Source organism: Juglans microcarpa x Juglans regia, chromosome 2D (assembly GCF_004785595.1).
Source record: "Juglans microcarpa x Juglans regia isolate MS1-56 chromosome 2D, Jm3101_v1.0, whole genome shotgun sequence".
NCBI classification, from domain to species: Eukaryota; Viridiplantae; Streptophyta; class Magnoliopsida; order Fagales; family Juglandaceae; genus Juglans; species Juglans microcarpa x Juglans regia.
This window is the reverse complement of record NC_054596.1, coordinates 793409-819061: the sequence shown is the minus strand read 5'-3', so window position 1 is coordinate 819061 and position 25653 is coordinate 793409. Positions and strand designations below refer to the sequence as shown.

General features: G+C 38.7%; 3 protein-coding genes and 1 pseudogene across 4 annotated transcripts; 2 read left to right on the top strand and 2 right to left on the bottom strand.

Annotated features, from left to right (window-relative positions):
• Window positions 1-753: 753 nt before the first annotated feature.
• On the top strand, window positions 754-1365 carry LOC121250914. Its single transcript, XM_041150161.1, has one exon. The coding sequence runs from the start codon at window positions 754-756 to the stop codon at window positions 1363-1365; it is 612 nt and encodes a 203-aa protein (XP_041006095.1).
• A 3214-nt stretch (window positions 1366-4579) lies between these two features.
• Window positions 4580-6893, bottom strand: LOC121250908 (annotated as a pseudogene).
• Window positions 6894-7566: 673 nt separating this feature from the next.
• Window positions 7567-10921, top strand: LOC121249605 (nascent polypeptide-associated complex subunit beta-like). 2 transcript variants are annotated; one of them, XM_041148326.1, is made up of 6 exons: window positions 7567-7722; window positions 7862-7929; window positions 8068-8216; window positions 8339-8395; window positions 9033-9071; window positions 10585-10921. In XM_041148326.1, the coding sequence occupies exons 2-6, from the start codon at window positions 7862-7864 to the stop codon at window positions 10743-10745; spliced, it is 474 nt and encodes a 157-aa protein (XP_041004260.1). In that variant the 5' UTR covers window positions 7567-7722; the 3' UTR covers window positions 10746-10921. The 2 variants fall into 2 exon arrangements, with proteins under 2 accessions (XP_041004260.1, XP_041004261.1); XM_041148327.1 differs by having other exon boundaries at window positions 7629-7722; window positions 7803-7929.
• Window positions 10922-11392: 471 nt separating this feature from the next.
• Window positions 11393-25324, bottom strand: LOC121249600 (auxin response factor 8-like). Its single transcript, XM_041148319.1, is given in 15 exon segments — window positions 11393-11894; window positions 12114-12304; window positions 12395-13416; window positions 14004-14151; window positions 19093-19168; window positions 19980-20102; window positions 20188-20352; window positions 20444-20534; window positions 23636-23720; window positions 23804-23853; window positions 23856-23958; window positions 24059-24115; window positions 24248-24346; window positions 24649-24770; window positions 24934-25324. Coding segments are annotated over 15 exon segments (2550 nt in total). The 5' UTR covers window positions 24977-25324; the 3' UTR covers window positions 11393-11719.
• Window positions 25325-25653: the final 329 nt, after the last annotated feature.

The following is a 25653-nucleotide window of genomic DNA, read 5'->3' as shown; positions in this document are numbered from 1 at the left end:
AGTTGAAAGTTGAATAAAATATTATTAGAATATTATTTTTTTAATATTATTATTATTTTGATATTTGAAAAAATTGAATTATTTATTATATTTTGTATTGAAATTTAAAAAAGTTGTAATAATGAGTTGAGATGAGTTTGGTATCCAAACTGACCTGCAAAACTCATTTAAAAAATTTGAGATTACATAAAATTAAAAATTCTTTGTTTCTGAGATTTAGGTTACGTTTGAATCTAAATTGAGTTGAGTTAAGATGATAAAATATTGTTAGAATATTATTTTTTAATATTATTATTATTTTAGAATTTGAAAAAGTTAAATTATTTATTATATTTTGTATTGAAATTTGAAAAAATTATAATGATAAGTTGAGATGGATTTAAGAACGAAACGAAGTCTTGGTTTGGATTCGGAAATGATTTGAAATAGATTGTGAATAATAAAACAAAAGTTAAATTATTTATTATATTTTGTGTGAAAATTTAAAAAAATTGTTTTGAGATTTGAAAAAGTTGAATTATTTATTATATTTTATATAAAAATTTGAAAATATTATAATAATAAAATAAGATGAATTGAAATGAATTTTGAATACAAGGCCTAGGCCACATAAATGTATTTTTGGAGGAATTTATTTATTCTTGTTTATATATATACCGAAGTTCGACGGGAAGAGAGAGCAATACAAAATTCACAAATTCCTCAGCAATTCATCGCCTGACGCACAGACGAAGGCCACAGAAATCAATGGACATGGCGTCCTTGACTCAGCGTCTCCTCCTTCTCCAGTTGGTCATCCTCTCGCTCTCAATTATCTCCACCAACGCCAGGCCCTGCAAGACGCTCTTCATCTCCTCCTACTCCTTCTCCTTCAAGCAAAACCCTTCCTCCTCGGGAGTCGTCACCGTCGTCACCGAGATCGGCCGCTTCAGGCCCAGGCCTACCTTCGATCGAGCCTTCCCCTCCGAGATCTTCGTCTTCCCGGTCAACGATGAGGTGCCGGATCGTCCAATAGAGCGGGACGACATGCCGTTCGGGTTGGGGTATAAGAAGTCCCTGTCCTCCTCTTCCAACTACGACTACAGCTCGCTCCGGGACCGCACCAAGGACATCCTCAGCGTGGTGGTGGCTCTGCTTTTTGGCGTCGGCTGTGGGGCCCTCACTGCCGCGACCATGTACCTAGCCTGGTCCCTATTCTCCAACCGCTTCTACGACTTCCGCTACGGCTCTCCCTATTCCGATGACGATGAAGACGACCACGATGACGACGTCAGCACCAAGAAGTTGGGCTACGTGAAGATTCCTGCCGCTGATTCCGTGCCCGCTCCAGCACCTGCGCCTGCCCCGGCCAAGCAAGTGGTATGAGAGTGCACGATTCACAATTAATAAAATTAGGGTTGATGAAGTTTATGAATCTTTACGTGTGGATTTCTAGGGTTAATATTAATAAAAAAGAAAAGAGACAACAAGTGCTACTTTTGAGGTCTGTATTTATCAATTTCCAACTTTATTGTTCTATATATGATCTATAATCTCAACCTTTGTGATCTTGCATTTTGTTTTTATTGTCGTCCATTTATTTATATCTCTGCTAATTTCTTAGTCATCTTTTGTTTTTGATGTTAGGTATTATAAATTGAATCAGGGGAAAGTCTATATAAGTTTGACCTCAGGTCGTCTTATGGATGTGTTGTTTGGGTTTAAATTTGTAGTTGAGCTAACATCCAATTTCAAATTTCCTCTTTTCTTCTATAATCGTGATAGTTGAGCATTATGTTAGATTATGGCATATGTGTGTCTGTGGAAAGTGCCCCTTCAGACCCCCCCCCCCCCTTCTTTTTTGTTGGTCCTGAACTCGTTTGGGTGAGTTGTCTTGTCCTGAAGGAACCTAGAGAGAGAGAGAGACCGAAGAGGGAGGGAGGCGCTTGTTGGAGTAGGGGCATTTGCCGGTGAGAATCTAGTTGTGGTCGAAGATCTGAAGGAACCCAGCCATGCAACCCATTTGCTTCTCAATATGTTTCTGGTCTTGCACCATACCCGTCATTTTCTTGGAAAACTCTGCAATATATGTTTCCCACTCCAAACATTTCCTAAAACTAATCACTACCCAAAGCCTTAAGCCTCAACATTCCCATCATCATTTGCTCTCTGCGTGTTTCTGACCTGAGTGAGTGTGTGTGTATTATTAGACTTTAACTGCAGACTCCTGCTTTTGAGGTCTTTTTAAAGTGAACACAATTGGGAAAGTATTTGGGGGGCATTGTGTAATTTCAGTGAAAAAGAGAGAGAGAGAGGTTGGGCTACAGTGTTGTGTTGAGGAGTTGGGAGGGGCAGGTTACCAAATCACTCTCTGTGGGGATTTAGGGAGTGTGTATTTGACCAAGTTAAGAGGAATGGATTGTTTGTTTACGATGAAGGTTATGGATAAGGCCATATTGGCTGGGAGGAAGAAGCTGGTGAGAGCTATATCGAAAGGGACACATTTCGAGACTGACAAGTTTTCTTGCCTGTTAATGGAGTTTTGCAGTGGTGGGGATTTTCTATGTCTCTGTTGGGGGCTCTGGAAGGGAAGGGAAGGGAAAGGGGGAGAGAGGCGGGGAAGAGAGAGAGAGGGGAAAAAAAAAAAAAAAAACCCTTAGCTGATGTGGCACAGTGCCATGTCAGTTTGTGGGATCCCTTTGTGTCCCTAGTGTTTCTCTTTGGGTATTATCCTTTCTAAAACTTATGCATCCATGTATTGCTTTTTATTCAACCATGTCTAATTTCAACTTGCCAAATTGAGTTCGGGCTTGACATATCTAAATCATAGGCTGTGCACACAATACCACACATAGTAATGCACATATACACTTGTACACGTGTAGAAGAGTGTATGCATGTACACGATTAGTTTAAATGTTGCAGGATCAGTAGTAATTTATTGGTCATTTCTTTTGGTCGTCTATAGTTGGCTATGGGGATGAGTTGTGGTTGGTTTTGATGAAGAAAGAGAGAAGAAAAAGGGAGGGGGATGGCTTGAAATCTGGATGTGGAAGATTTCCTGGCTGAGAAAAAGTGTGGGAGTGATGCATTTAGATAGTATACTTGATGAGTTAATGGATTTCCATGGAAGAAATGGCTGCAATAAGGATGGTTTGTGGCAGCAAGGGAAAAGCCGTGCATGTTCTATAAACTGTGAGGGTATCAGAATGGGCAGCATAGGAGTGTGGTAGTAGGTAAATAGGAATGACGAAGTTCTTCTTGGTCTGTTGCCATTTAGTTTACAGGATTGCATGATTTGGTGATGAGTCGATGACTATATATATATATATATATATATCGTAGAACAGCAATGGTGGCTTCCTTGTCAATGTTAAGGGCCGTGTAAGATAATGAATTACTTCCGTTAGTCAAAAAGAGTAATGTAACTGTGCTTCCTCAGTTATACTGCTCACATTGCTCCATTGATGTGTAGTGCCACTTGGCTTATTAAAAAAATTAAACATTAGAGAAAACTTAGAATTTCAGTATTCATTTTTTTTGTATTTTCAGACTCAATTTTATTTTGAATATATATTTTTTTAATTTTTTAATAAGCCACGCACCACCAAGTACTTGGTGGTGCCACATCAATGGAACAAAGTTAGTATAACTGGGGCGGCATAGTACTATTTCTCAATAAAAAAAAAAGGCACGAACCACGAATCCAACTAAATTGATACTCTGATTTCGCATACCAACTTTAATTAAATCTTCCATACAACAACATTTTTTATAGGCAAGTTTATATTAATTGAAAGATGAAGGGTGGGGAGCTCCAACAAAATCCTCTTCAAACTCATAATAGTCCTAAATAAAGAGTAAAACAGTGGGCAGCAGAGCCTAGTTAATGGTCCGATCATGAGTTTTCTACGCTAATCAATAAAAGGATCGTCGTTAATAGGGTTGATGAAATCCACGTGAACTTGAAATGTAGCTCGAGAGGACAAAATAGTGGGATGCTGGAGGAGGAGGAGGAGGAGGAGGAGCTATTTTTCCATACGCTTTTCAGATTTTGGAGACCTCTCCATTTATAGTCCATACTTCTTCACTTCATTAGTTTTAGATTCATTTTTCCCCATACTTGAGGGAGCCTTGATCCCAATATACCCCAGTATCAAGTCCAATATAACTGAAAACACAGCCAAGAACAAGATTAGACTTTTTTTGAAGTACGGATCCAACTGAAATAGAACAAGATCAAGCACAAGATCTTCTAAGACTCTTCATACAGAAAGCTTGAGGTGAAAAGGAACGGGAAGACCAATTACCATATACCTGAAGAGTACAGGTTAGGGTTCAAGCTTATTGTGTAGAGAGAGTGCTGAAGATTATTGCAACAAGCACTTCAAAGTGATCTTTCAAATTCTGACTATGAGAGACTTCATCTATGGCTAGAACTTAGCACCGACATCAAAACCAAGCTTAACTAATAGATACCCTCATCTGACAATCATTAAGGTTTTCTCGTTTGGGGTCCAACACCTTCATGAAAGATTAAAACTTACAGGTTTAGCAGAACTCTGTAATTTTTACAAACATAACAAAACGATGGGAGGGATAAAGAATAGGAAACCTTGTTAAAAGGCATTTTCTATATCCGTCGAGACTTCTCTTTTCAAATTTCAATCAACAAAAATCAAGCCTGCCAAAAACCTGGTTTCCCCATTTACTTCAGGCAAGCAGCATGTCAACAAATTGATTCTTTTCCCCTTGAAGGGAAATGTGGTAAAAAGGTTGTATGTTTCTTCTTCCCCGCAAATGAAGCAATTTCTTTCTAAACAAAAATTGACGCACGGGTGTTGTATAGATGCATATCTCTGCATGCTAAAGAGGCATCGCGACAACGTTGGAACAACGACATCATCGGAAAGAATACACACTATAAATTGAACTTTGAGAAAACACGTAAAAGGGCTTACCTTAAAACTGCAGACTGAACCAAAAGCCAAACAGATGGTTACTCCAGAGGAACATAACAGTTCGATAATAAAGCAAAAGCTTTCTTCCTCTTCCTCAATGGCAGCAGTGTATTCATCAATTCTCAACTAGAATTCAATTCATTCATTAATCTTATCATCATCGTGATCGCGCCGAAGAAACTTTAGGTGCTTGTCAATGCCACGAGAGACTAAAGTGATCTTCTCCATGAGCAGATGCGACCTATCTCCAGCAACAAATTCACTGACCACACCATCCACTTCAATCAAGCTACATCCCGGTACCTTTCTTACCTTCTTCTCTTCCATTCCCTTCCTTACCTTTGCCACATCACCCCATTTGTTAGCAGAAGCAGACATGTTGGAAAGAAGAACATGAACCCCACCATGGTCTGGACTCTGCTGAACGAAGTGCTCAACCGTTTCTTTACCCAGCTCAAAATCTCCATGAACTCTACAAGCATTGAGCAATGCACCCAACACATATGAGTCTGGTTCCATTGGCGTCGCCCTCACCACCTTCTTTGCCTCTTCTAGCATCCCTGCTCTCCCAAACAGATCTAACAAACAGCCATAGTGTTGGACCCCTGGCTCGATCCCATAGTCCTGACTCATGCTATTGAAAATTCTCATCCCTTCATCCACTACCCCCATTCGACTGCATGCGCTTAAGACATATAAATGTAACTTCATTAGGAATAACTCCTTCACTCTTCATCCTAATAAACAACTCAATCGCACTTGTACTCAAGCCATGATTTGCTAGGCCCGAAATCAAAGAAGTAAAGGCAAAAACATCTCCATTCGGCATCTCATCAAATACACAATGAGCAGTTTGAATACACCCGCATTTTGCATACATGTCAACAAGAGCAGTGCCCAACACTCTATCTAATTCCATTCCATTTCTATCCACGTAGGCGTGTATCCACCTTCCCTGATCCAATGCGCCAAGAAAAGCACACGCAGTGAGTGCTCCCACAATGCCAGCATGATTTGGTCGAAAACCAGAAACTTCCATATAGTTAAAAAGCTCCAAAGCCTCTTTGAACAAGCCAACTTGTGCATACCCATTAATCATCGCACTCCAAGAAACAACATTCTTCTCCGGCATTTGATCAAAAAACTCCCCTGCAACCCTAACCAATCCACCCTTCACATAACCGTTAATCAAAGCTGTCCACGTAATGACGTCTCGATTTACGCTTCCATCAAACAATTTACGAGCTGCACCCATGCAGTTACAAGTCGTATATAGATGGATCAACCCGTTTTGCACAAAGTCATACAATTCCCAGCCCAATCTGATGACTTGGGAACGGAGAATTAAGCCCAAAGAGACATCAGAGAGGTCAGCAAAAGCTCTAAGCAGTAAAGAGAAGGTATAGCTGTTGGGTAAGAAGCCACTCTCGAGCATATCCTAATAGAGAGACAAAGCTTTAAGGGGTTCATCCCTCTCGAAAAAAGCTCTGACCATGTTGTTCCATACCAATGTGGTTCGATGCGGCAGATGGCGAAAGAGTTGGCAGGCGTGAGTTAAGTCGACGCGGTTGGACACTGCACAGAAGGAGATGATCTTGGTAGCGGCTTGAGGATCTAAGATGGCGCCTGAAACTGTGAGATGGGATTGAACTTGCTTGACGTGCATCATGGTAATGCATCGTTCCAACAGGAAGAGAGCTCTCTGACTACTTGCTTTCTTTCATGTGTCTGGAGCCAAACCCCCCCGATTCGATGCCACTGCAAAATTCCTTAAAATTGGAACAAGGTCATTGACTCGGCCTTGAAGTGATTGGGATTCCATGGACCAGCTCAAAGTATAGTATAAAATGAAGAGTAATTGTAAGAGTGCATATTTTGTACTCAATGCATTTTTACTTCTAGTTGATTGTTCTTAACACTCACTTGAAGAGATGTATATCTAGATGATGTCATATCATGTATATAAAATGGATGTTTTTATCTATATTTATTCTAAATTGAAATACAAAGCTTGTATTGATGATCCTTGGGCTTGAGATCATGCGGGGGCCACCAATAATTGAATGGGCCTGAATTGGGTTATGCTTTCTAATTAGAATTTAATGTTACAAATTTAAATAATTCAAGCGAAATTATTTTAAGTAGTTTGAAAATCATTTAAAATATTTTATATCAATTGAATTTTTTATTAAATAATTAAGGAAGTAAATATTAATAAATTCATATTTTTTATTTTTAAAAAATATTTAAAACTGTAAAAAAAAATGATTAAAAGAAAAGAAGAAAAAAAAAAGTGTCAGTCTATTTCTCCGGTTAAATCATCGATTTCAGTAATACGGTCGTATCAATAAATACAAATTAAAATTAATAAAATTTGAGATAAAATTTATTTATTACTCATTGAAAGAAAATAATTTTTGTAAAGCCCTTTAAGAAAAGTGAAATCTACAAAAAGAATCATTTATTATTTATTATTTATTATGGGTGTTATTTTTTAAAGTGATGTTTTCAGATTTATATACCGAAACTTATATCTAAATTTCTAATATTATTTTTCTCAAGAATTTATTGATTTCGGATTCTCCGAGAACAAAAGGGTAGGAAAAGTAAATTAAAGATTATAAAGTGAGGGTAATAAGGGCATTATGAAAAAGGGCATTTCTTATATTTTTATTTATTTATTGATTTATCCCCAAATTATTTGTTCAACTGTTATCGTCATCTGGCTATTGGTGCTTTTCCTGCTCCGTTTCATTTTCAGCAGGACCTCATTTTTTCAAAGGTAAATTTCTTGTTTGTTTTTTGTTTTCCAATTGTATATGCTGTTTCGGACTGAGTATTAGGGTTTCTGTCTCGATTTAGGAAGTATTAATTTTATTGGTGATTTGTGGGGATTGGGAAAAATATATTTCCCTACTCAGATGGATCGGGAGAGGCTCATGAAGATGGCCAGTGCCGTTCGCACTGGTGGAAAAGGAAGCGTGCGAAGGTCTCATATCTGATTCTCTCTTCATTCCCTCCTAAATATGTTTTGTTTTGTTTTTTTTTTTTTTTGTTTTTGGATATCTTAAGTTTGATTCCAAAGAAGTTCAGTTTAATTGAGTTTGACCTGTGCTTTCGAACTTAGGAAAAAGAAGGCTGTGCACAAAGCCACTACTACTGATGATAAAAGGCTTCAGAGTACCTTGAAGAGGATTGGGGTTAACACCATCCCGGCCATTGAAGAAGTCAACATTTTCAAGGATGATGCTGTCATCCAGTTTCTTAATCCCAAAGGTTGATATACATACCTGAAATTTTTGCCTTTTGGACTGTGTAGCCCTTTCCTACCATTTTTTTTTTGGATTTCGAATTTTGGCAACTAATGACTGATAATGTTGTTTTATCTTGTCTTCCAGTTCAAGCTTCAATTGCTGCCAACACCTGGGTTGTTAGTGGTTCTCCTCAAACAAAAAGTATTTTCTCATTCCTTTCTTGTCCTCCCCTTTATATTTTCTAGAATGCTTGTACCTAACCCCCACGGATTGGCTCAAGTGGTAAAGCCAGGCCTTGGTTTTGTTGGTATGCTCCCTCCAAGGTTTAAGGTTCGAAACCTCATCAGTGGAAACAATCTCTAGGGACCAGCAGACTAGAGGATTGTTCCCTTGATTTTTCTCTTTTTTAATAAGTAAACGATTGTATTAATAATGATAGGCACTGGTAGGAAACTCCTTGCCGAGGTCTTTGCACCCGTGAGATTAATCGGGATGCTGTTCTTAGACACTCGGTGCCAATTAAAAAAAAATGCTTGGACCTTTTTTCCGATTTTTTTTCTCTATATTTACCTCTTTCAGGATGTGGACGAACATGGGCTGCTGAAATAGTAGCTAGTTCATTTAAATGCTCTGATGTTGCTGGTGTCTTCAAAAAAAATTTTCCCAAGCATTTCCAGATTTCCATCCTTGCCATATAGTTAGCCTGTAATTGGATTCTGCGACTGTTAAAGAGATGTTTCTTGGCAATTACACTTTTGCCGCTGATTGCCACTGTTGCACATCTACTTCAATCAACTTTGATGGACAAGAACTAAGACTTGTATTTGTTGTGTTTCAGAATTGCAAGATATTCTCCCAGGGATCATCAACCAACTAGGTATGATAGCTTTATTCCTATTTTCATTGCACTTAAATCATGATTGTTCATCGCCTCTATAGTGCCAAGTTTGAATTCATCAACTAGCAGTATTTCTTGGGACCTTAGAATAGACAAAGGACAAATAATTACCTCTCTGTGGTTAAGGTAATTACAATTTACCTTTCCATCTTTTGGAAACTGTCACTAAGCCTCTTGTGACTTGGAGTAGAATGAAACTGTAAATCTCTACTCTCAATGTAATTTATCAAAAAAAAATTGTAATTTATAATTTACCGTATATATAAATTACTCCATAGGCATGCTAACCTGGGGCTTATGTCTTACAATATTTAACTGATGCTAAATTTTGTATAAACACGTGTGCCTTTAGTATGTGATACCTCTTTGTGGTTAAGGTAATTACAATTTACCTTTCCATCTTTTGGAAACTGTCACTAAGCCTCTTGTGACTTGGAGTAGAATGAAACTGTAAATCTCTAATCTCAATGTAATTTATCAAAAAAAAATTGTAATTTATAATTTACCGTATATATAAATTACTCCTTAGGCATGCTAACCTGGGGCTTGTATCTTACAATATATAACTGATGCTAAATTTTGTATAAACACGTGTGCCTTTAGTATATGATTGGTCTGCATTTAGTTGAAATTCCAATTTTTCCATCCTTGATGTCTCATTAGCATTAAGTGCTCCTGTTACTTAAAAAAAAAAAAAAAAGGTATCAAGTGCTCCTGGTTTGAAAGTTTGGACGTAATGACTTTTTATTTATTCTCTAGTTTCGGTAGAGAAAAAGTGTAAAAAATTAGGGCATCTTTCCAAGATTGTCTTGACCTCTTTCCTTTCTCTAGTTAGGGTTATGTGATGTAGAAATTTGGTCCATTTCTGATCTTATTGTTTGTGTACTACATTATGTGCAAATCCTTGGGAGAAATACGGTATATACCATTGATTATGAATTATAGATACCAAGTTTATGTAAGAAAACAACCCTTGGATGATTCAGGTGTGCATGCAGTGTTGCCCTACATCCTTGGCTTTAGACGGTCCCAAACAATATTTTTTATTTATTTATTTTGAGGGTCCCATTGTTCACTTGTGAGCCAGTATTGAGCAAAGTTGTTTAAACAGTATTTGAACAGTTGTTAATTACCAGTGCTTATCCATCTTTGTTGTGTTCAGTAGCCCTGCCTCCGCTGATGTCAAATACAAGGGAAAATTATATCATGTTATTTCAAGATTTTAAATGGGAAGTCTCTTTTATTCACTATTCTACACACATGTGATTCAAAGAAAGATTGTATCGCTTGACAAAGAGTGATGTCCATATTCCAGTGTTGATCTTGTAGTGATTGATAACTGAAACGTTTTCAGAACCATTTGGCTGGGAATTAAATTTTTACGAGTCTTGATAGAAAGTGGACTTTTTGAAAAATGAGTTTGTTATATGTATGTTTGTTAAACTCAATCCTAGTACACTTGCCATTAACACATATGGGCTTCAATTTTCAGGGCCAGATAACTTGGAAAACCTAAGGAAGCTTGCAGAACAGTTTCAAAAGCAGCAACCACCTACTGCTGGACAGCCAACGCAAGATGATGATGATGATGAAGTCCCGGAGCTTGTTGCTGGTGAAACCTTTGAAACTGTTGCGGAAGATAGTCATACTTGAGCTGGTTGTGGGAATGCTTCCTAATATCGTATTGCTTGGTCTTTCTTTGCCTTTCTTTCTTCCCTTTGGCTCTTGTGATATAAACCTCGCACTTATCATCTTGAGATGTTTTTCAAATCCAGTGAAAGAATTGTAGAAAGTATGAGAATCATTTGAATGGCGGATGATTTTATCGAGTCCCGCGGTCCCTTCCTACACTGCATGATTACTGATTCCTTTCCTTTCAGAGGATGCACAAGTACCTTTTGCACGTGATGCCGAAGTTTCCTGCTGGATTTTGGTAATATAACCCTATAGGAGAAGATGAGGAACTTCGGGAGAATGGGTTGGGTGGACCATTGTTTGGCTGTTGACATTCGCGGGACTGATGTCAACCGAACTATCAGATTAGGCCATGAAATAACGGAAACAGTTATAGGTGCAGACAAATATCAACACATAAATGTGGGGCTTTTGTGAGAATACGACTAACCCATTTTAAATTTTATGGAACTTCAACGGCCGTATTCTCAAATACAACATAATCTCTGGTTGAACTTTTTTTATAGGACATGTCAAGTTTGCCACCCAACTGCAGAATCAAAATGCTCGATGGTATCAGGAAATCAATAATTCTGATAATTTCAATATTGACGAAGACAGTAAAATGCACTAAACCGTGAGAATCCACTACTACTTTCATAATAACGGTACCACCAACATTGTTTCAGGGCATTAGTTCAGATTTGATAGAAATTCAGTCCTCGGGATTCTCATGAAGGTGGTGAGCTCGCATTTTTTTTTTTTTTTTTTTTTTTGTTGTTTCCTCAACAGAAGTCGGACCCATTACACTAGTCTTAGAAGAAGAGTCGTACAGTATAATTTTGGGACAAATTTAAGTAGAATAACGAGTGTCAGGCACGAAACTAATAGATCCAATATTTGGATTAAACTTGGAACAATGTGAGGGAGCTGTCCAAATGCTTTTCTTCACCTCAGTACTCAAGCATGCCAGGAGACGGTAACCCTGGGACAAGGTCTTGAACTTCACCACCGTTGTTCAGCCTTTGAGCCACATGCGGGCTGAAGGATTCAACTGCTTGCTCTCCCATTTTATGGACATCCTCAGGTGAAAGTATCTTGATATACCAAACATTATTGACAAACGCCCTGCACAAGACCACGACTATTTAGTCCACAGCTCAGTTCCATTCATTCAAAGGCAAATAAATTCATATGCATATGCAGAGACATATTAACCAATACGAGAACCACCCAATATAAACACAAACCACTTTCCAAACATTCAAATTGATTAAGCCTAAAACATCAGATCGAGACAGAGACTCAAGAAAATATGGCACATTGATTACTGTCACAAGTACTTACTCCCATGGGTCGTCTCCAAGGAGAAGCACATCATTCTCCCTGTCAACAAATACAAGCTGCCAGCCTGATCTACGAGGGTCTTCCAACATCCCCTCAATTCCAAACATCTGAGCAAGCTCCTCTCGCAGCTCATTATAGCTGCTGAACCGGGAGATGTCCAGTGAGCGCCCAACTGACCCTGATTTATAAACCTAAACAAAAACAGAGCATCATCTGGACAAGTCCTTCAAACAAGCAGTAGTAGGAATAAATTGAAATACCAACTAACTTGCAGCTCAGACCTTGACAAATGTCCGAGATGGGGTTGGTGGGTCAACTTGCCCTGCACTCCGCAACAACTCAGAAGAGTCTTGCACCGAACCATACAGGGAACTCTGAAATCCGGAATCCCCTAATGGCATAGATGTCACATCAGCATCAACTGAAGTAGAAAAAGTGGACAAGGTGGTAGGGAGTAGAAGCCCGGATGAATCGATATTAACACCAAAAAGAGTAGGATTCTGGGGATCAGAATTGCAATTCTCTGGCTCTTCATTAGCATCTTTCCCAGGATATGGTGTGTGTGACATTAAATTGGCATAAGCATTTGCCTGTGAATGTGTGTACTTAGAGACCCAGGATTGTTGGGGTAACTGTTCAGCTAGCATAGACTGACCAACTCTGGAGAAGTTCAAAAAATTGCTACTCCCTTCAGGACAAAATGAACTGACCATATTCTGTCTAGGGGTAATAGATGCTGAGAACTTTGTGCTTGGATCCATGAAGTCTGCTTTCGCAAAAGATGAAGAAGACACATTTGACTGCAGTCTTTGATGCAGCTGATCACTTCGGATATGAACCGTATTCTGAAAGGTATGTTGCTGCTGTCGTGCCTGTTCTTCTTGTTGGTTGTTAAGAGGTTGCTGTATAAGGTGCTGGGGTATGCTCTCTGTTAAGACTTGGGTTTGTGCCTGCAGGATGTTACGAGGCAAGGTTTGGGTAAATGCCTCCTGTTGTTGTTGTTGCTGCTGCTGCTGCTGCAAGAGTGAAGTATGGCTCTCTCGCTGTTGAAAATACTGGAAGGGCTGCTGAAATTGCATAATTTGTTGTCTCAGGAGATCTCCACTTCCTAGGTTCTGCATTCCAGCAGCCAACATAGCTTGGTACTGCTGATTATGATCATTTCCAAACAAAGTTGGGTCCAGTCTCTGCTGCATCCAGGGAAACAAACCAACACCCTGAAAATTTAGGGAGTTGACTCCATGTTCTCCAGTTCCCCCCCTTAACCACATCAACCCATTGTTAGTTCCTTCATCCCTGCTATCTGCAAAAGGCCATAGTGACATCATAACAACAATAAGATTCATAGCAATCATGCTAGAGTTTACAATTTACTACAAGAAAGCACAGAAGCCTAATACGTGTGTACCCCAGCTACACATTATTGAGTAATGCTAGACGTTACTTATGAAAAAAGTGACCTAGATACAAACCCTGGGCGTGCAAGTCTGGGGCAAGCCCATAGAAAAAAAGAGGGACAAAGAGGGCCCCCCAGCAAAAAGTGAATTTTTTCTGATGGGTCCCATGTTTTTTCAAGGGGCTTGCATATCCAAGGCTTGCACAAATCATTTTCCAATCACCTATCATTTAATAATGTAAACAGAGAAGAAAGTAATGAAATAAAGGATCACAAGAATGAACACTCCAGTCACCTATACTTAAGACTGTACTTAAGACTGACCTGGCAAGAAAAGTAACTTTGTTGACCTCAAATTCAGATGCTTAGATTTGGCATATCAAATAACTAAACAAAAATTTGCCCAATTCAAATCTTAAAGGAAAGAGAAGAAAGAAATAAAAATCAAAACCTCATCACAAAAGCTGTAAAGTTAATATTAAAAGGATAAATACCATGCAAAGATGAGACCCCAGGATGCCAGGGGCGTTTCAGTCTCAGGGGAAACAATGATGGATACATGGGGAAAGTTGTCAAAGGTTCAATTTCCCACAAAGACACCCTTGGCTGCCTCTCACCAGCTGTTGACTCGTCCCAACCAACCTATACATGAAGAATGAAAGATGAAGAAACAAATCAAAACTCAGTGAATTACAACAAATGATGGGTAAAAAGCCTTTGTGCTATGCAATGGATATATATAGTTCCTCTATACAATTTTTTTTTTTTTTTTTAATAAGTAGTTCCCCTATACAAAATAAACATGGATTTTACTAAGAGTTTAATCATTCAAATGCAGCCTCCAGTGTTTGCAATTTACAAGACAGAATCGATGGAAGTAGCAAAGCACAAGACACGTTGGAGAAAGGAAACTGTACAAATTATTCCCTTTTTGCTTTGCACATGATCCACAATACGAAAATGTATTACCCTCACAAAAAGGTGCTTTTAGGTGTTCATAGGTGACTCTTTTTATTCTTTCATGATTAACTTCTCTATGTTTCTCTATGGTCTTCATAAATATTGCAAAAAAAGTAGGACCCACCCATATAAACCTTCACTTACTAGTAATTTAGAGCAAATTCAAAGGAAAAACTCTTCCCCTAAAAAATATAGGTAAATAAACATAATTGCCGGTGACTCACCTAATTCGCATGATGTGGGCGCATTACACAAGGGTTTAGCCCATTAAAAGACAGGTTATGTATGCACGGTCTCCGGGATTCATCATCATAAAAAACATTGTGTCCAAACAACAGAATAATTCCTAACCGTATGAATTCTAAACTTACAATAGATTTCGATCCCTAAACTCCATCTTTGAAAGGCAAAAAAGTTGGCTAGACAATGCCCCCTCTAATTATACAAACAAATTTATTTTATAAATACCACTGGCACAAAAAAAATAATGAAAAATGGTAAATGTTGGTTGGTTGGAAGGCTCTATTCTGTTTTAGTATATATACACTTAGAAAACTCATCCAGTTTTCCCAACCAAACATTTTATTTTAGCCAAAATTCTTGTAGGCCTCCCATACTTTTTTAATTTAATATAACTTTCGTTGTCCATTTGCTCATTTCACAATATTCTAGCTGTCGAGAAAATTAGATTAAAAAAAATAGATTCAAGGCTCCAATTAGTAAACAATAAAGTAGAGAAATGTGGCCAAAATATTTTGGAAGTTGTGCTCAAATGATGGTCAATAAGCATCTCAATTCAACATAACGAAAGAACATCATTTATAAAAAAACATTCATCAGGGTCCAATCATTCAACAAGCACATCTTTGATCAGGGATTCTAGGTTTGCCTGTTTCCATGTGCCAACTTTACTTGTACACTAAAATCTATATCCAACAAGGAATTTTGACTTGGCAAAAATCATATGAATCATGGACCACTTTATATGAAGTCTCTCTTTGCATTGGCCATCCATGAGCTTACTAGATCAATTCAAAATGTAGCCCCATAGTTGTGCTCTTTGCAGATGATATTAAGAGATGACGCTACAACAGGATTAACTCCAAGTTAGAAGTTTGGAGCATGTTTGATAAACTTGAGTATATGGAATGCAAGTTTAGTAAAATTGAAAATAATTTTTTGATGCCTAGGAATCTCAAAGACTGCAAATGCAACATGTCTTTAACTCGGTTAAACCCCAAACCCATATATCACGTCCCCATCACCCGAATCAAATAAATCATAGGCTTTTCACCAATTGGAGGTGGCCCCTAGAAACTAGCATCCAAGGGTTTGAACCTTAGACCAGAAGGAAGCACACTAACAAGACCAATGCCCTCACCACTTGAGCCAACTCCTAGGGGTTTAGTAAAAGTGAAAAAGATAATTTAGGGATAGTATAATTTGATGTTCAAGATATATCAAAGAGTATTCACTTTCAGTATATTTTTTTGATAAGTAAAAAATATTATATATCAAAGGAGAAACCAAGTACACTGGATGTATACAAGAAAGCACCTTGCCCAAAATGACTCAAAAATCCCTTAATGACCCAAAAAGCCCATGAAAAGAACAACCCAAAATACACCAGACCGGTCCCCAACCCTTGTTTCTCGTAGAACTAAAACTCTATCTGAACACCCAACCCCAAACCCTTGATTCCCCGTCTTCACAATGTCCTCCCTCTAGACTTCCCTCTAATTGAGCTACCGCCCTTAGCGTCGTAGTTGATGTCCAAGAAAAACGTTGTAACTCCCTGCTTTTCTTGAAACTTTTGGTTTCAAACGCATGGCTTGCCTCAATCGCAGTGGTTAGTTCATTGAATTGGTCTTCACATCCTCCATGTGAAATTCCCACAAACTACTGAATCTCATTAACTTTAGGCAGAATCCAGTCCGCTATTGGTGGAAGAGACACCAAGGGAGCAACGTTATCCCCAGACACAGTATCTAATTGCACTCCTGAGTCTAGACATTCATCTACACGAGACACCAATGCCAAACCCTTTGGTTCTCCAGCAAGTCCATTGGTTCGCTCCAATAGTATCATGGTCCCCATTGGAGATTCTGGGGTGACAGCCAAAGTTTTAAATTTCGTACCGTACCGGCCGGTATGGCCGAAATTTTTCGTTTCGGTCGTCCGGCCGGTACAGGTACTATACCTGTTCCGTACCGGCCAAAATACCGGCCGGTACCGGTCATACCGGCCTCAATTTCGGCCTATACCGGCCTATATTTCGGCCGGTACCGGCCGATATTTCGGCCTTTTTTTTTTTTTTTTTCGTTTTTTCAAACTACAAACTTATTTTTTAACCCTCAATTCAGACTAGACTATTTATAATTTATATATATATGTATTTGTATATAATTTATTTATATATAGACTATTATTTTAGAATATAATTTTTATATATATTTATATATATAATTTATTTATAGATCGACTATCCCGAAATGTTATCCCGAAACGCTATCCCGAAACGGTACCGGTACCAAAATATTTCGTTCCAGTGCCTTGACCGGTACGCTGTCCGGTACGGTATTCAAAACATTGGTGACAGCAAGTCCCTTCACCTCTGGGGTTCCTACATCTCCTTTAGACCTTGGTACACTATTTTTCTTCAACTCTGACGAGGGAGTTTTGGGGACTAAGGGTGTAGTACTGACTATCGGTCTATCCTATGTTGCATGAGGGGAATGACATTCCATTACTGATGTCTCTACACCAATACCCGATGTGGACCCTGCTTCAAACAACCTGGATTTCCTTTTGACCCGCCATACTCTCCTGGATCTAGAAATTGGGACAGAACCGAATCCAATCTTCCGTTTTCCTTTAACTGGGTTTAAATGATTTGGGCCTGTCTTCTTTCTTACAACCCTATTGCCTCCAACTGAAAGCCGGTCTATTTTCAAAGACAAGAAAGCTATCGCTGCCTTCAGCTCGACAAGTTGGGTTTCCATATCCTTTAAGAAATTGTGCATCTCAACAAGTTGGTCCTAAGATGTGATTTGCGGATCCCCTTCACTCTGAACTCCTTAAGCATGACCTGTCTTTAGAGCTGCAGCATAGGATCGCCTCGCCTCGCCACTGAGGATGTACTAGGATCTTTGTGCACCTCCAAGTTTTCCTTCGTTGACACGCCATCGACATGTCTGCTATGCGACTCCCTAGCATAGCCACGTCTTGCAACACCTTGCCCTTCCAAACCGTCGCTCCCTCTCTTGCCGAAGGAAAAGTCACGCAGCACCTCCCCCATCCTTCTCCAACCACTACCCCCCTCCTCAAGAATGAAAATAAAATTCCTCCTCCCACCACCACCATACTCTTCTACCACCATATAATGTCCTTGAGCATTTGAGCAACGGTGCGCCATGAAACTACGTCTACCTTCCTGAACAATGGAGAAAAAATCTTGTTTTTCATCCTTCGTGCATGCTTCCATGGCCTTAGCCAGCCACTGCACTATTGTTGAACCAAAACCAACTTAGAAATCACCCTTCGACCCCTTTCAGTAATGGCCAACATACGCCCCTCCTTCACTAGAGTAAAGGATTTAGATTCTATCACTAACACCATAGACAAACCCATATTGACCAACTCCCCTCCTTCAATAGCCATTCATCATCACATTGAGGCAAGATCAGACAGACACACGGCTAAGGACCACTGCTGAAGACCAACGACTTCACACTCAAAGCTTGACGCCGGAATACTCCCAAAAGACTCACCAGAGTGTCAACTCGGTCTGTGTCGACGGCACGACCAACGAAGCCGTCAGGAGGATAGAGAAACGACCAACAACTTCAGTATATTGGATCAATAAATAATTCAGGGATGGGAGATCGAGAAAGATGCGACTCGTAGAACAAGACCGAGATGGTTACAGTAAAGACGTGGGTTGGGAGTATTGGACGACCATAGAAAACCTATTAAATAGAAGGGTAACTTCTACATAAATCAGCTATACTCTACTATGGGATGTTGGAAGGTTAAGAAGCAACAATTCATGAAATAAATGTAGCTGGAATTGAAATGAGAGTCAAGAGAACGATCAGTGGGAATACCACAAGGGATAAAGGCATCCATTCAAAGGCAATGGTGACTCCTATCAAGTGAAAAACAAGAGTCACCTAAGATAGTCTTGTGTAGAAGTAATGAAGAGGAATATGTTGAATAGGGAAACAACAGAGCTATAATTTTAGATAAGATAAAACTTTGGAAAAGAATTCAAAGCTTACTAGACTTTAAGATTAATAGACATTACACAGCTTGATAGAATTTACAAAAAACATTTGTGAAAGTGGAATTATGACATCATACAATACTCATTAAGGAAAAAAAAACAAGAAACAAGTGCAAAAAGCATAGCCAATTAAAGTTGGCATCAACAAAGCTAGAAAGATATATACTGACATACTTCTTTTCAAAAATTAAAAACAGAAAACCTGGAAAGAAATCTGCACAGGATTCTTTCCCTCCATAAGCACAAGACGAGATGTGCAGCATGATAATACATACAACGAATAAATGGTTTAGTGGACAATATCGAATACATGCATGCCATGATTAAAGCTCAATTACCTTGACAGATCTCCAATGAGAATTTGGCCAACGGACAGAATCCAGATCACTTATTCCAGTTATCGTACCCATGTACCTGGAAAAATAAGCCTTACACATCTGGACACAATTTTACAAATAATATAAATAGAAGCAGCAGCCTTAGCTGCTACACCCTTAAGAGATAAACAACATGCATGTTCTGTGGTAAAGTACCTATAACTGCAAGGAAGTCATCACAATCAAACACCAACATGCAGACAAAATGTTTAGTGTTAGTTTACCCAACATTAAAATGTAAGGGTCTTCTTATAATCATATTTGATCTAGTACTCCAACTAGTATTTGGAATTTATATAATGATTTTGAAGATTACTCTGTATGAGCTGCCTACAAATTACGGTCTCATGAAGTTCAAGACAAAGGAATAAAAAGTTTTTACTATTAGTTATTTCCTAAAAAGGGGATTGCAACAAAGGTTCATGGGGCAAAGTCTAGATGGTCTTTAAAAAGACACAAGTTGTTTTGTATGAGCAGTTATGTTTTCCATCTTTAGCATTATTTCAGATTGAAGACATGTATGTCAGGCTTTTGGAGGCAAACCCACTCAGTCAACCAAAGCAACTTGCCTAAATTGTGTAGATATGCATGTGCCACCTGAACCAAGATAATGTGTCAAAGACATACTAAATCCGCATCATGACTAAATTTGAGTACCCTCTTAATCTAAGCCACAACAAGAAGCAGTATCATGTGGCAGAGTGCCAGCACTGTAACTAAGAAAGTCATCAAATGTCTTACCAGATATGAAGGGTTCTAGCACATAAAATGCAAGAAATTGATAGACATGCACAATAAAAAAAGAACCATCATCACAAGAAGATGAAATATGTCACGAACAATATCACCTTCTGACACTTGACTCTTCAGTCTCAAAAAGCATCCGGAAACGCATCCCAACTGATACACGTGTGTGAAATACAGTTTTAACATACTTTGAAAGGGGTACAACAAACTCAGACGGACTGGCCCTGTACATAATGGAAAAGGCGCAACAAGAATTACAGAAGAAAATGAAAACAAAATGAAGAACAAACTTTGAAAACTGTGTTGCACCTCGGGTTATAGAAAATAGTAAAACAGCTATGGGTTGCAGCAGCATGAGCAGCAGCAGCTAGGAGTCCGATGTGCATGCTATCACTTGATAAAACAGATGATGGCATCACAGTTTGCGGTCGAGTGGCACGGCGAATTCCCAAAAGTAGCTGATTTTTTTCATTCCTATTTATAGCAATTAACCAAAACAAAAAACTCAGGATTCCCTAGCACCAACCGAAAATCAATGCGGGAATGAAGTGTAGGAAATATTTACCAGATGAAGAGAACAGAATCCCCTGCAACAAGTCTTTTGGCACTGACAAACACACTCCAGCCTGTAGTAAGAAGATGACGTTTCGGCTGTCCTGCAAGATGGGCAAGAATATGGTGTCAACTTGTTACACAGTTTAACAGACCATCAGTGTACATTCAACAATAAATTAGGAGTGCAGCTAGCTCATTTAAAGCTTTCTGATGAAGGTCAGAAAATCCACCAACTCTCATTTGTACCAAAAAAGAAAAAGGAGCAGTAGCTAAAGCAAAAATCAAATCTCTGTCAGCCCATGGCTAAACAAATATTCTACAAATTACATCTAGTGCTGCAGTCTTTGTGGAAGTCATAAAAACTAGTAAATTTGGATGGTTTCTTCATGCTTGATGTGGTGCATTTGGCAAGAACACAACAGCCGGACTTTTGAAGACCGAGAGAGAAAGGTGACAAAAATTAAAAGCCCAATTATCCGACACTCTTTATGATCGGATGGCTGTTCACAACAGCTACCAACATTGTAGTTTTTTATATTTCAGAAGTTTTTGCTCTTTTTCATCTAATTAATAGTTGGGCGTATCCTTTGGTATACTTTTTGTGTACTAGTGTTACTCTCCACTATCTGTTTTAATATAATTGTAATATTTATCAAAATAAATATATAAATGAAAAAAAAAACCCTCACGACAGAGTGAAAAAATCCTACACAGATTCCCCTTCCACAGGTCCAAAAGTTTCGAAGATGGTCCCCCAAAATTTGATCCTTGATTTGGAATGTTGTGATTGAAAAGGTGGAGCGCAGGCTGGCATCTTGGAAGAGGTTGTATTTATCGAAAGGTGGTAGGCTCACATTGATTAAAAGTACCCTCTCTAACCTCCCCACCTATTTTTTGTCTTTGTTCCCACTCCCAGCAAAAATTGGCAACCGTATTGAGAAGCTACAACGCGATTTCTTGTGAAGTGGTTTGGGGGATGAGTTCAAGTTCCATTTGGTCAATTGGTCCATGGTGTGCACTCCATTTTCTAGGGGTGGATTGGGGATTCATAACTTGACGAAGTTCAACCAAGCCCTATTAGGTAAATAGTTGTGGCGGTATCAACAAGAAAGGAAGGCCCTGTGGAAGTCTGTCATAGTTGCACAAGTAGGGGAAGCATGGGGTGGTTGGTGCTCGAATGAGGTACGCAGCTCACATGGGGTAGGTTTGTGGAAAAACACTAGGAAGGGTTGGGAGACTTTCAAGAGACATACACATTGTTGTGGGTGATGGCTCTCGTGTCAGATTTTGGCATGATAAATGGTGTGGGTGAATGTTGTCTCAAAGACACTTTCCCCGCCATATTTGAGCTAACATGAGTAAAGGATGCAGCAATAGTAGATCTTTTGGTTTTTTCTAGTAGCTCCCCTCAATGGAATGTGGACTTCACCAAAGCAGCCCAAGACTGGGAGTTGGAGGTTATCACAGACTTCTATGCAGCACTGTATTCCGTACGTATGACCGAGGGTACTATGGACAGGATGTTTTAAAGCCCTTCCAAGAAAGGTAAATTCACAGTCAGATCATTTCACAAAGTTTTATCGAGCCCAAGCAGGCTCACATTCCCATGGAAGACCAAAGCTCTTTCAAAAGCAGCTTTTTTTGTTTGGACAGCAACATTGGACAAAATTCTCACCACAAATAATCTAAGGAGATGTCAATTAATAGTATTGGACTGGTGTTACATGTGTAAGAAAGATGGTGAATCAGTTGATCATCTGTTTCTACATTGCAAGGTGGCCAAGACCATATGGGCTGATTTTTTTATAGGACTTGGTTTATCATGAGTCATGCCCGGCAAATTGGTGGATTTTCTAGCATGCCGGAGAGGCCTTCGAGGAAATTCACAAGTTGCAGCAATATGGAAAATGGTCCCCATGTGTATGTGTTGGTGTATTTGGCGGGAGCGAAATGATAGAAGCTTCGAAAACCACGAGAAAACTATGGAGGAGCTGAAACTTTTTTTCTTTAAAACATTATTCTCTTGGGTGGGAGCCATTGTTTGTAACGGACTTAATGTCAATGACTTTCTACTTTTAGTTGTAAACTATAGCTAGGTACTTCTCATGTACACTGCCTGTGTACCTGGGCTTTGCCTATTATTATGAATAAAACCTCTTGATTACCGATAAAAAAAAAAAAAATTGATCCTTGAGATGCTAGATCTCTGTTATCCGTTATCATCCTAATGTTCACACTTCACATACCGACAATAGGAGTACTACTACACAACTCGCTACACCTCAATTTCCATACCCAACTCTATTAAAGCTGGTTTGTGGAAAGAACAATAGAAAGCATCATACGACTTGAAACCTTTTTAAAATGACTTACATATTCAAATTGATTAGCAAACCTCTCAACATAACCGAGTTTTGGTAATACATTAAGATATTCACAGAGATATTCCAGACTTTTTTTTTATAGGTAAAATAAGATTTTATTTGATCAAGTAAAGGGGTTTAATCTACTAGGGTGGGTCCGAAGGACCCTGCCTTGGAGAGGTTTCCCGACATTTAAAAAAAAAAAAAAAAAAAGTAAATAGGCAAAGCCCAATTACACAAAAAGTATACAAGGAGAACAATAGAAATAAACAAGAACTAATTTATTATGTTGGGCCAGTCGCGAAGATACACTAGGTATGTGAGTCTACTAATGTAGATGTTTCAATAGTTTACCAGCATTTCAAGTAAAAATGCCCAGAAATCTATTGGGACATTAAGACAAAATTACCGAACTTAAAATCCTCAGCACTTCCAAAATTTTATTTTGAAAATTCATGAAAAGCATGCCTCTAGAATATTAGTGGCAGAGTTGCACAAATTATTCTATCACTTCACTGTCAATAGACAATTATTTTTAAAAAAATCACCATCAAAAGAAAGAAAAGCCACAACAACATTGAAAGCTAACAATCTTACCACATTCTTAGATTGGCCAATTGCAAACATCCTAATTTCCACCAGTTAAAATTCAAAATTATGATATGAAACTTTTCTATAGAAGCAGCAGCAAAATATCACAATATATCATTTCTCTCAGGTCCACAAATACATAGAAGACTACAAGCTCATAAAATTCTATTCATGGACGGATCCTCTTTTGTTTTTTTTTTTTTTCATTTTCCTGACAAGTACCAATATGAAAAGAAATCAAAATCTACCTCGAAAAATATGCCTAAACTTCCACTCAACATCATGGAGATCCCTTGCGATAAGCTCCTGAGCTGGTGGCTGTTGTGAGAAATCCTGCAGGACCAAAAAAAAAAAAAAAAATGCAACAACATCCCACTTAGAGTCAAAACAAAAAGAAGTGAAGTAACGGACACTACCAGTGGAGGGAAAACTTTCTCAGCAGCACGACGAGGAACGGAGAACCCCCATGGGTACTTGTGTCACTCGCTGTCAATGTCTTGCAAAAGTAATTGGCAGGCTGCTTGCTTGGAATCCCCAATTCCATAGGGAGGAACGTATCTTTTTGTTCTTCCTATTTGCAGCATGGAGAGGAAAAAAGAGTTCCATTCCATTCAGATGAGTTTCCAATACACTATAAGGGGAAAAAACTTGAACAACAAAACCAGGAATACCAGCGTCAAAGGCTGTAATGTCATTTGCGCATATACTTCATCCGTTTCCACATCAGCCTGAAATCCCGTAAATAATCTATAGGTGACTTAAAATTCAAAATTGTTTTTTTATTTTTAAATTTTAATGAGAATCAGACACATCTCAATTAATGTAATTTTACAGCTGAAAAGAAAAGGAAGAAAACACACATGCATTGTGACATTATGGAGTTGACAAATCAACTGGGGTGACAAGCTCGGGTAATTGGGAATGTGCCCATCAACTTCTTTGTTAGTAGTAGCAGCAACCTACAATAACAATAACAATTACTACTTTTCACATTTCATATTAATCGCACAAAACCATACCTCTGCGCTAGATTATGTATGTAATTCCTAAAAATATCGTTTACGTAACAAAGTGCTGCAAATTTAGTCATGAGAAAATCATAAGTACAATTTAAACTAGGCATAAGTACAATTCAAACTAGGCTAAAGAAGTGTCTTTTCTGGGGAAAAAATAGTCCTAAAAATGGAATTTATTTTGTTAATCGAAAAGGGAAGGAAAAACTAAAAAAATAGTAGGGGAGCGAATAGACTAGAGAAGCAACCTGCTCGCTATGACCCTGAGGAAAGTAGACGACACGGGTCCCCGGCGTCGGTAGGGACACCAGCGGTCCAGCGCATGCATGCCACAGCTCCGAATTTAAGTATTTCTTCTCCCCTGTTCCTCCTCCATATCCAATAACAAAAACGAAAATACTAGTCTTATTTTTACTTCCAAAGCCAAAAGAGAAGAAAAATAAATATAGTACTGAAAAGGGAACATGAAAATGACATTAAAATAAAATATTAAAATCCAAAGAAGAAGAAGAGGAAGGATATGAGATATATACCTTCATGATCCAGCTGACTCAACCCCGATGCTGAAAGCTTCATATCCACCTTTCCTTTATCTCTTTCTTTTCTTGTTTATTTCTTTTTGACGGGGATTATTTCTGACTATAGAGATATTTATGCAACCCTAACCCTCGTTCATGGGCATACCAACATACCCAGCATAAATAAATTTTAGGGAACAAAAACTCTAAAGCTATGGAGTGCAACAAGAAGCCTAACTAAACAACCTAAAGCCATTGCTCCGCCTCTCTATTTACTAATTCAGGTCATTGCTATCAGTAGGCGATCTTTGAACAGTAGCTCAAAATGAAACCTAAAAGAGTTCACTGGAGAGGCATTTGCGTAAATTCACTCCAACTTGCACCCCAAAAGGAAAGGATCCGAGACTCCACTATCCATAAACAAACAGAGCGCGTCGTTCGAGATCAGAACCCTGGGGGGAGAGAGAGAGAGAGAGAGAGAGAGAGAGCTGAGGCTTGCAGTCACAGACCGTTGAGCTCAACAGTAGGCCCTATCACTATCGATTGAGATTTAGAGTGGCAGAGCATTAGATTCAGGTGAAATATTTGAAATTGAAAGAAAGGAACTTACAGTCGAATAGAAAGAGAGCGACGGAGAGAAAGAGAAAACCAAGAAGGCTACTTTCGCTCTCTTTATAAAGTGGGTGGGGAGGGGGTCCGACCAAGCTGGAGCTGAGAGAGCAGTAGAGAGAGAGA

Excerpts from the sequence above, each read along its gene's own strand:
- LOC121250914 (XM_041150161.1), top strand. The coding sequence starts at position 754 with ATGGCGTCCTTGACTCAGCGTCTCCTCCTTCTCCAGTTGGTCATCCTC.
- LOC121249605 (XM_041148326.1), top strand. The coding sequence starts at position 7,862 with ATGGATCGGGAGAGGCTCATGAAGATGGCCAGTGCCGTTCGCACTGGT. Across the intron at positions 7,930-8,067 it reads GGAAAAGGAAGCGTGCGAAG|GAAAAAGAAGGCTGTGCACA; the intron begins GTCTCATATCTG and ends TTTCGAACTTAG. Across the intron at positions 9,072-10,584 it reads AGGGATCATCAACCAACTAG|GGCCAGATAACTTGGAAAAC; the intron begins GTATGATAGCTT and ends TTCAATTTTCAG.